The sequence below is a fragment of the Chrysochloris asiatica genome, unplaced genomic scaffold (genome assembly GCF_000296735.1).
Source record: "Chrysochloris asiatica unplaced genomic scaffold, ChrAsi1.0 scaffold00444, whole genome shotgun sequence".
Lineage (NCBI taxonomy): Eukaryota > Metazoa > Chordata > Mammalia > Afrosoricida > Chrysochloridae > Chrysochloris > Chrysochloris asiatica.
The window spans coordinates 811,407-822,482 of NW_006408962.1; the positions used below are offsets into that span (position 1 = coordinate 811,407).

At 36.8% G+C, this 11,076-nt stretch overlaps 1 protein-coding gene across 1 annotated transcript; it reads left to right on the forward strand.

The window, feature by feature from the left end:
• Positions 1-6,755: 6,755 nt before the first annotated feature.
• LOC102829434 (olfactory receptor 11H4-like) lies at positions 6,756-7,718 on the forward strand. The gene has a single exon (XM_006877170.1). The coding sequence runs from the start codon at positions 6,756-6,758 to the stop codon at positions 7,716-7,718; it is 963 nt and encodes a 320-aa protein (XP_006877232.1).
• Positions 7,719-11,076: the final 3,358 nt, after the last annotated feature.

The following is an 11,076-nucleotide window of genomic DNA, read 5'->3' on the forward strand; positions in this document are numbered from 1 at the left end:
TGAATAGTTTTCATCTTGTCTAGATGGGTCTGCTAAAAAGAGATGGGGATAAGATTTTGTATGATTCAATAATGAATAATTGTTATCATGACTAATTGCAACTGTCACAATTGTAAAGTTTTGTAACAATAACAGGGGAGTAGTTAATCTTACAGTCTGGAAAGAGAGGACCCTAGGACCATTAAGGGAGAAGAGCACAAGCAGAATGCGGAACCTTATCCAGAGAAGCAGCAATGCCAGTGACTGGGTCATGGAGAGAGGTAGCAGCTGAGGACTCTAAATTCATGGGAAGAGAGGGTCTGAGAGCTGGTGGCCAGGAGGCTGACTTGCAGAATGTGCCCTTTGTATATTGTAAGTTATTGTATATGCCTGAGTGGGGGTTTTTTGTTGTTTTTGTTGTTTTTTAAAGTTAAAATGAATAGAGAAATACCGTTAACTGATGGTGCATGGAGGGGCTTATAATCATTGTAATGAAGCAAAATGTATGATTTGTTGAATGTAAAACTGATGATCTGCCCTGTAAATGTTCACTCAACCCACAATAAAAACCTTATTAAAAAAAATAATAATACTTTTGAGTTTTGTTCTACATTTCTGCCACTCTATCTGGGACCTTCTAATAAGATCCCAGGCACTGGTTAGCAATCCAGTACCTATCCTACAGCTAATAGAGAAAAAATAAATAATTATTTGAATTATCCAAAACAAGAATAGAGGAATAAAAGAAAAAACGAACAAAGAACAAAGATGTAAATAGAAAGTAAATAGCCAATCAACAATTTTAAAGACTCGAAGCAAAAATTTACAGATGTTAATTATGTGAAGAAAACACACCCTCCAAGAATATAAACAATCTACATTTTTTACATTCTCTACACTTCACAGTGAAAAAAAAAAAAAATCCTTTCCTGAAAACAAAAAGAAGTTCTCTGTAAATGTATGCAAACATCTTACCATTGCTTTTTTAAGACACTCTTCCTGCCTTCACGCTAGGGGCCAATTTGCCCTACACTACAGGAAGGCAATGAATGAAAGAAAGGATGCTATACCAAGGATTCTTGAGGGAGTAACAAACCAACCCAATCAGAGACTAGAGACTTCACAATAATTTCTAAGATGCACCTTTAATTGCACCCCTTGAGAGTCTCAACACTTCTTCACCTGAACCCCCTTTATGAAGTAGCTCTATGAGCTCATACGCCATTGTTTTAGTCAGCTCTGCAGCAAGTAACTAGTATATAAAAATCGTCTGATGAACTCTCTCTGCTGAGCCAAATAGGAGAAAAGTCTGGGTTCCTGTTGATGACTGAGGTCTGAGGTCTGATAAAAATACCAACCTGGCAGTTAAGTTCTACAACTCAAGGGCTGATTGGCATTCTCTATTTCATGCTTCTTTCCATTGGCTACCACTACTGCCCAATACAAGTATCCTATTGTTAAAACTTTTTCATTTAAGTTCCTCAGGAAGTAAGGAAAGAGAGACTCTGTGGTTAACTTGGATTTCCTAGGATTTGGGATACTATCCAAGTTGCACTAGTGATCAGGAGAACTCTCAAGACTCAGATGAGTTTTGATTCCATGTAAGAGATTGAAAGGCATCAATGAGGGTATCCAGACACAGTGGTATTCCCAACTCTGTTCACACTTAGTCCTATGGGAAGTAAGTAATTTTCTCCCTGTCTTGGCTTCCTTGGATTTTTCCTAAGGCATCCACACATGGATACTGGCTCCAGTGGAATCCCCTTTTATAATTAATATAGTTCTTTTTGTGGACCTTATGTTTAAGAACATGTGATCTCACCAGCAGTAAATTATCTCCAGTATTATAATAATAAGGTATGTCATAATGAGCTGCTGATCGACAATCCAGCTACTCAAATGCCCTCAGCTTAACATTCCCTTAAACTTTCTTGCCTTCTGATTTACAAAGGGATACCTCATTAACCATAAAGTTGATAAATTCCATAATTTGGTATTAGAAACCAGTGTGGTGCATAATTTGCCTTTTGCAGTGCTCCCAGTTAAAGAACTTATTCCCATTTACTCTTATGCACAACCCAGCTAATGCAATTTCTGTCTTTTAATCATTTATTTTCTGCATATTGGATTGTGAGCACAAAGGTATTTTCATATCCTCTTCCTTTTATTATATCAAGCCAGATATTTAAGAAGGTTTAAGAATATCGAAGAATATCTAAGAAATTTAATAAAATAAATCTAGGTAACCTTGCTGTTATGTGATATATTGGAACAGGGTAGCTTCTTAATATAGTCTGGTAAGTTTACTTAAATTTATTGTTTGTCATTTAAGTTTTTAAGTTATTTTTAAACTAAGTGATTATGTTAAACATTATTATTTCAATCACTTTGTACTCATGTTTGTTAGTAACCTACCCCTCATTTATCTATTATTTCATTATCTGACATTTCACATTTACTATAATCGTGACAAAAATCTATCCCACTATTTTGTGCATTGAAAATGTATATATGGTAGTAATGAACCCTGAAGTGTGAAGGGAGAGTCCCGCTGGCTGTGATGGCTGAGATTATATATCAACCTGTTTGGGCCATGATTCTCAGCAATTTGGCAGTTATGTAATAATGTAGTCATCCTCAGTTTTGTGACCCGATGTGGTCATCCTCCATATTTGTATAACACCTATTTCTCCATAACAACCTTGTCTTTGGAACCTAACCATGCTAATAAGTGAGGGGTGGGTGCAGTAGTATCATTAACAATAACAACTACCTTCCTTTCTAGGTTCTTTGAGCACTGTGGGTCAAACTCACTAGCCACTCTTTGGTAACCCTATACCAGGTCTATGAGTCGAAATGACTCAATGGCATTTGACAGCAACAACGAGCACTGGACTGCAAGGTCCGTTTGAACTGCAAATTTGGCAGTTCAAACCCACCAGCTATTCCTCAGAAACCCTATACAGGGTCACTGTGAGTCAGAATCGACAGCACTTAACAACAATAAACAATATTCCAGATGCTGTGCCAGGCATATGTATGTGTTCAAGGCTATTTTCACAAGAGTTCCGAAAGACAGATTTTAATTTGTCACAGGTCACAAAGTAGGTCATAAAGTACTTGAACTCAAATCAATTTGACCTGATCATTTATTTTCCTGTAACTATATAACATACCAGTACTGTTGAATTAAGTATTACTGTATTGAGTCAATCTGTTGTGAACGTGCCCCAACTGTGGTATGTCACCAGGTTACCAGAGTGTGTTTTCTCTTCCTTTCTCATCAAACCACGTGTTTTCTTCCTAAAGCTGCAGTCTTCAGTCTTCCTAAAGAGCAGCCCATTTATCTTTCTAGGTTATATGTGTGGTTGATGCACTTCACTGTTGTATCATCCAAACAAGGAAAGCACTTACGTTGATCTTCTATGTGCTCAGTACAGATTTGAGAAACATTTGGGAGACAAAATCAGCAGGGTGGCAAGATTTATAAGGGGCTTTGCATGACTATCAGGTTTCTGACTTCAGTAAATGTGGCATTGTAGGATAAAGCATTAGACTGAAAGGCTGATTTGAACAGCAAGAAGGCAGTTCAAACCCACCAGCTACTCCTCAGAAACCCTATACAGGGTCACTATGAGCCAGAACCAACTCCATTAAATGGATTAATGAATGGAGAGAAGAGCCATTCACTAAGAAGTAAGTGTAGAGGGGGAACACGTAGAGTGAAAAAGATGGAATAAGGAAAGTACTGAACAAAACGTCAATTATAGGGTTGAAAATATAATGCAGAGTAAATGACTGGAGTGGCTTACATTTAAAGTAGACACTAAGGAATGGCAGGGATATGAGGCGAGGTGGTATTAAGGTCTAACTGTGACCCAGTTGACAAGTTTGGTCAGAATCACACAAGATCATGCCCAATGAGGTTCAGATTGGGAACTCAGTATTGGTGGTGGTCATTCAGCTAAGCTTTTGATGAAAGAATGGAAAATCTGAAATTAATCCACTCAATAAATGCCTACTGTGCACCAAAAATTGAGTTGACTGAGCATATAAGGAGTAATTTAATATACTCTGTGAATTATAGGAGCTTTCAGTCTAGAAAAGCATAAATACATACTTTAGTCATTATATCACATGCTCTAGTAGATACATCATTGTGGGATAATGCATTGGACCTCCAGGTCGATTTGAACTGCAAGGTAAGTGGTTCAAATTCACCAGCCGCTCCTCGGAAACCCTATATAGGATGACAATGACGGCACTTAACAACAACAGTAGTAGATATATGTATAGCTTGCTATAGGAATATTACACAGGGAATTCACCTTTAAAACAAAAAACTGTATTGTGAACTATTGTAGATTAGTTTATATGTAATAGGTGTTACATGTAATATATATAATGTTGTTGTTGTTGTTAAGTGCCTTATATGTAATAGGCTTGCTCCAGTGAATGATAGGTTTCAAAAGCGTGTTTTAAATATTCATAATAAAAAATTAGGGCACTCTGTGGCCCTATGGGTTAATGCGCCAGACGGCAAAGCCGTTTGAACTGCAAGGTCGGCGGTTCAAACTCACCATCAGCTACTTGGAAACCCTATACAGGGTCGCTATGGGTCAGAATCGACTCGACGGCACTTCACAACAACAACAACATGCTAAGGAGTCCTGGAGTGGAGCTATGGAATAATGCGCTCAACCGCATGTTTGTTTTGAACCACATGGTCAGTGGCTCAAATTCACTAGAGACTCCTCAGAAATCCTATACTGGGTCGCTTTGGTTAGAATGGACTCAATGGTACTTAACAATACATGGTGTGGCGCTGTAAGATAAGCACTCAACCGCAAGTTTGGTTTAAACTATAAGGCCTGCCGTTCAAATTCTTAGGAAACCAATGGTATCGTTATAAATTGGAACCGAAACAATAACTAAGCACGCTAAGAGTCAAAACCGACTCAACGGCAGCTAGCAACAACAAAAACATTGACTACTCTAATCATCATATTTTTAATCATCTTTAAGTTCATATTAATGATCAAGCATAAATCTATCACCAGAAATTAATTTAATTTATAGAATAGAAGATAATTTAGCATTTAGTTAGTTTGTTGTTAATTGCCGTCAAGTTGGTTTTGACCCATAGCGACCCTGTATAGGGTTTCCTAGGAGTGGCTGGTGAACTTGAACTGCTGACGTAGAGGTTCAAACTACTTTGCAGTCCAGCGCATTAACCCACAACACCATACCAGAACTCCAGTCCAATGCTTATCCTACAGGGACTCCGGGATTTTTACATGGATAGAAGACTAAAATATATTAAGTTAAAAAAAAAAAAAAATAGGTTATAAAACTATTTTGAAATATTCATTTTAGTTTTTTTAAAGAAGAGAACACAATACTCCAAAGAGTTAAAACTGTTTTATCCAGGAAGTGGGATTACTTCTTATTTTTCATTGCCTGTTTTCATTTTGTTGGCTTCTTAAAATTCTTTTTTAAAAAAAGATTTCTAGCTTAGAAAAGTAAAGTTTAAATATTGCCTTGTTAATATACTAAAAATAACAAGGCATAAGCGCTTTAGATTATTTGAAATTGTATATTAAATGGTTTAATATTAATAAGCAACCTGGCATTTGGATAAAGTTTGTGGAATATTTTTTACATATAAATTTTTATCACAAAATTGAAAGAAAATACCATGTGTGCTCAGCAAGAAGAATTAATCTATAGCCGCATTTTGAGATATGTTATGGTTGCTTATTTGTTTGTTTAATTTTTGATAAATTATTTTTCTGAGATGATTAAGGTTCTGTGTTTCTTGCAGGTGGTATTACAGTCAGAAATATGGAAACCTATCATGTACAATATCTGGATAGCATAAGAATTAGTTGTAAGTAGCCAACCCATATATGTATAAATAAATTGTTTATTTTAATAAAATTTATGGTAAATTATTGAAAACACTGTATTTGTTTAAGACAGCAGAGAGTTGATAAATTAGAGGAGTTTAAAATAAAAGCTTGAAGTAAAGGAAATTCAAGAAATACCCTGACTTTTCCTTTTGATTTCTATGTTGATTTATAATTCACTAACATGTCACAAAAGAAACTATCCTGATGCAAAAAACTCACAGAAACTGGCACACAACTCTAAATTATCTGAGAAATATGTCAAATATTGTCAGTTGGGTAAGAGATACCAAAATCATTCCCTCTCTAATTCTTGGCTTAAAAAGTAGCATAATCTACAAGTGATCCTTTCCAAATAAATACCTGTGGGTGTGAAAAAGAAATACAAACTGATAGCCACTTTGCTACCTTTCATAGATGTGAGGTGTTAGTGGTTGTGTGCCTTCAAATAGATTCCTACTCATAGCGACTGTATAGGTTTGCCAAGGCTTGTAAAGTCTCATCTTTCTCCCATGGAGCCACTGATGGATTTGAACTGCTGACCTTATGGATAGAAACCCAATGTGTAACCCACTACATTACCAGGGCTCCTTATAGAGGTGAGAGAGAGTGGTATTTCTGAGTTTTCAAAATTTCAAAGGGAAAAGAGGATTTTTTAATAACTGATTGATAAAGTCCATATAATATACTCTATTGCTATGAACCCAATTTTATTGAAATTTAGAATTCCTGGGATCGTTGACTGGTAGTTTTAAGTAAGAATTAGAAGTCATTGGATAAATTATTCCAAACTAATGGCCAAATGACCAACATATGTGCCATGCATAGGTTTCCTACAGGTTTCTCAGGGAGAAAACGACTTGTGTAATGGTGTTCTCTGTCTTCTCTGCAGCCCTGGGATTCATGAACAACTCAATGAAAAGCACTGTGACTGAGTTTGTCCTCCTAGGCTTCCCTGGTGGCCAGGAGATTCAAATGCTCCTCTTCTCGCTGTTTCTTGGGGTCTATATATTTACCACGATGGGAAATGGCGCCATTATCTTTGCTGTAAGGTGGGACCAACGGCTCCACACCCCAATGTATGTTCTACTGGGGAACTTTGCTTTCCTTGAAATATGGTACATTACCTCCACTGTGCCTTGTATGCTGGTCAATTTCCTCTCAGAGACAAAAACCATCTCCTTTGTTGACTGTTTTCTCCAATTCTATTTCTTTTCTTCCCTTGGTACAACTGAAGCATATTTCCTCTGCATCATGGCATATGACCGGTACCTTGCCATCTGCCGCCCATTGCACTACCCAACCATTATGACCCTACAACTCTGCTATATAATGATATTTCTTTGTTGGGTGTTTGGGTTCCTTAGTTACTCAGTCTCCACAGTGCAACTCTCCCAATTGTCTTTCTGTGGGCCCAATGTCATTGATCACTTTATATGTGACATGGACCCACTGATGTCTCTGTCCTGTGCTCCAGCTCCTATCACTGAGTTAGTTTTCTATATCCTGAGCTCCTTCATCATCATACTCACTCTTCTGTACATCCTTGGCTCCTATACCCTTTTACTGATCGTTGTATTAAAAGTTCCTTCAGCAGCTGGCCGGCGAAAAGCCTTTTCCACCTGTGGATCACATCTGACAGTGGTGTGCTTATTCTTTGGAGCCCTCTTGGCAATGTATGTGAGCCCCACATCTGAAAACCCAGCTGAAATTCAGAAGGTTATGACTTTGTTCTACTCCATGGTCACTCCCTTCTTAAACCCTCTGATTTATAGCTTACGAAACAAGGAAATGAAAACTGCATTGAAGAAAGTCTTGAGAATAGAATGAACATACGGTAATCTATGTGAGATCTAACAAACCACTGTCTACCATATAGGATCTCTTAAGAAAGACTTAACTTTCAACTGCTAATGTACACTTTTAAAAAGATATTTTTTTTTCAGTGGGGTCCCTCATTGATGATTCCTCACCTAATCAGGAAGACCTATATTATAGCTAACTCAAATGAAATGCTGTATTTTCAACATGGGTGACCCCAGTAGATAAAAGGGCATTATATTTCTCACTGCATTCACTTTGATTACAGGAGGGATTGGTGTAGCAAGCACAAAAGTAGTTATCCCAGGTAGATCATCACTGATATACTCACGGCATTTAACACAACCTAAGATGTTTTAAAGTGAATAAAGATGCAACTTCTAATTCCAAATAACTCCAGACCTAAAAGATTTAGAAATAGAACAACTTTCTAATTCCCTTGGCTCTAGATAGTCGACAGTCTTCCAGCCTAGGGACAAACTGAAAGTTTCTTTCTTGTACAAGTAGTAAATGTCTTAATGACTACTAGGTAAAGTAGTAGTTATTATTTCCTTTGATAAATATTATTAAGCATCTACTATGATCCAGGCACTCTGCTAGGCACTGTAAAAGCATTAAAACCAAAATGGCCAAAGCCACTACCCACATGGAGTTTACATTCTTGTTGTGGAGAGCAAAACAATAAGTAAAATGAATAGCATGCCAGGGAGAGAAAGTACTATGGAGAAAGGAGGAAGGACACAGGAAATGTAGGAGAAAAGTTTGAGATTTTAAATAGAGTGATCAATGAAGGCCACCTTGAGAAGGTAACATTTAAGCAAAAGCTTCAAAGAGGTGAACCGTGTAAACAGCTGAGAAAAGCGTATTCCATGCAGAAAGAAGCAAGTTTTCTACAAAATCCTGAGGCAGATGTTGTTCGAGTAACACCACAGAAATTAGGGAATTTATTTAGAGAGAGTAAGGGAACGAGTACTAGGGAAAGTCAAAGTGAACAGGGAGACAAATTACTCAAGACCTTATAAGTCATTTTAAGAACTTTTATTTCTGCATGAGATGAGAAGCCTTTGGAAAGTTTTGAGCAACAGAATACCATTATATTTACATTACAACTTCTTGACTGTTTTGTTGATAATAGACTGCAGGTAGACAGAGCTAAAGCCAACGACCAGCTAGGAGGGTATTGTGAGATCGAATCTGGGATGAAACCCACATAAGATCTTAAGCATCCCATATTACTATCATTTCTGCTGTAAAATATTATCTATTATGGAAGAGTAACATCATGTTATAATTTTACAATTTAAATCTATTCTAGTTTAAATCTACTAAAGTTGCTCCATGAAACATGCAATGATGAAGGATTACAGAGGGAAAACTGATCTGAACAATGCTCTCATGTATTATGATTCACATTTTACTCCTTAATACCTAAGAAATAAATTTTATTAAGCATCCTCTCCTTCATGATTTTCTTTAATATCATATGAGCTACACACATAGGCGTTCCTGATCATGATGAGTCATTCTACTGAAACATCATGGATGACTCTAACCCATAACTCCTTGCTGTTGAGTCAATTTGATTCATGGTGATCGCATGTGGTACACAGTAGAAATGTTCCATACGGTTTTCTTGCAGGTCTCCAGACCTTTCGTCCGAGGCAGTGTTGAGTAGATTCAAAGCACCAGTCTTTAAGTAAGTAGCCAGTCACAAAACAATGCAACACTCAGGGATCTAGGATTCTGAACCAGAGGTTGATTAATTCTTCCTAAACACTATGTTTACTGTTCAAGAAACTGCCATCTAAAGGAGGGTGAAGCCATTCACAATAGCTTAGAGTAAGGCATTGCCTTAAGTGCAATAAGTTAGATATAAATTTATATTACAGTTGATTTTGATTTTTTATAAAAGAAATTAACCCATGTTAGAATAGTAGTATGAATAACATTTTACCTTTTTATTCTACATGTCCTGCATTGTTGTTGTTGTTAAGTGCCGTGGCATCAATTCCAATTCATAGCAACCTTGTATAGGATTTCCAAGGAGCATCTGGTGGATTTGACCTGCCAGTCCAGTGCTTATCCTACAGTGCCACACCAGAATTCCATGTGTCCTGGATATAAAATGACGAAAGAGAGGGAGGGGATACACTCAGCAAAACTGAAACTTTGGTAAAGTTTCCTTAGCATATCCAGCATCTCCACATCATTCTATTCTTGTTTTCCTACCCTACACTCAAGCTTCAGTATGTTCTGGATCACTCTCTACTACAAATTAAGAAAGGACTTTCTATCATCATTTATAACTTTTCCTAGAAGTCTTTCATGCCAGTATGCCAACTCTCTTGGGTATGTGTATTTTTAAACTCTCATTTCTAGTTGTCAAATAAAAAAAAAAAAAGTTGTTTCTTCTTAAAGGAGTTTATATCTTCCACCTGGCCATGAGAATATATTTTGGGAGACAGAGAAAAGCTAGAAAACTTAGTTGCCCCAAAGGAATGGAAAGTCCTCTAACCCTTAGGGTAGGAAATTTTAGTACAGGAATGATATTTCCATGACAATCTTAAGAATGAAAATGGGATGCTAGAAATCCACCCTTGAAACTCTTGAACCACATATAATCATAATTATTATTATATAAAAATTTACAAAATATTTTTATATCCATCATTTCATTTCATCCCCATATCCCATGTCAACCTTATGGGGCATACAGGAAATGTGAGTATGTATTTAATATTTGAAGAAATTGAAGCTCACCAAGTTCTTACATTTAATAGCTGAAAATGCTTAGATTATAATACTCTGTGTCCTGATTTTCTTTCCTTAACCCTACCTTCTATTTAGGTTCAACCCTGCTTTCACTCAATGTCCTTCTATATACCAGGTCACCCACGCTCATAAAATATCTGAATAATCTTTTGCACCATTTCCCTGCCTATTCTAAACCTCTTTCAAAAGTTCTTCCAGTTGTTTAAATCCAACCTTGCTTTTTCCAGATACCTATATCTTGGTCCCTTGTAGGTGGATAGATATTATCCTATCACAGACAGCATTGTAATTTAAGATAGATCTTGAAATGCTCTTTTTGACAATGACTGTGATGCCATTCCTCTTACATTTGTCATTCCCAGAATACTGAGACATCTGACTGTCTGATTCAAATTGACCAATAACAGTCCATTTCAACTCACTAATGCCGAGGATGCTGGTCTTCATACATTCCATTTCATTTTTGATGACTTCCAATGTTACTAGATTCATACATCATACATTCCACATTCCTATTATTAATAAGTAGTCTTGGTGTGGTGCCATAGGATAAGCACTCTACTTCAAGGTCAGTTTGAACCTGAAGGCCAGCGAT

What these genes read in the sequence shown, in the direction of transcription:
- LOC102829434 (XM_006877170.1), top strand. Translation starts at nt 6,756, where the DNA reads ATGGTGTTCTCTGTCTTCTCTGCAGCCCTGGGATTCATGAACAACTCA.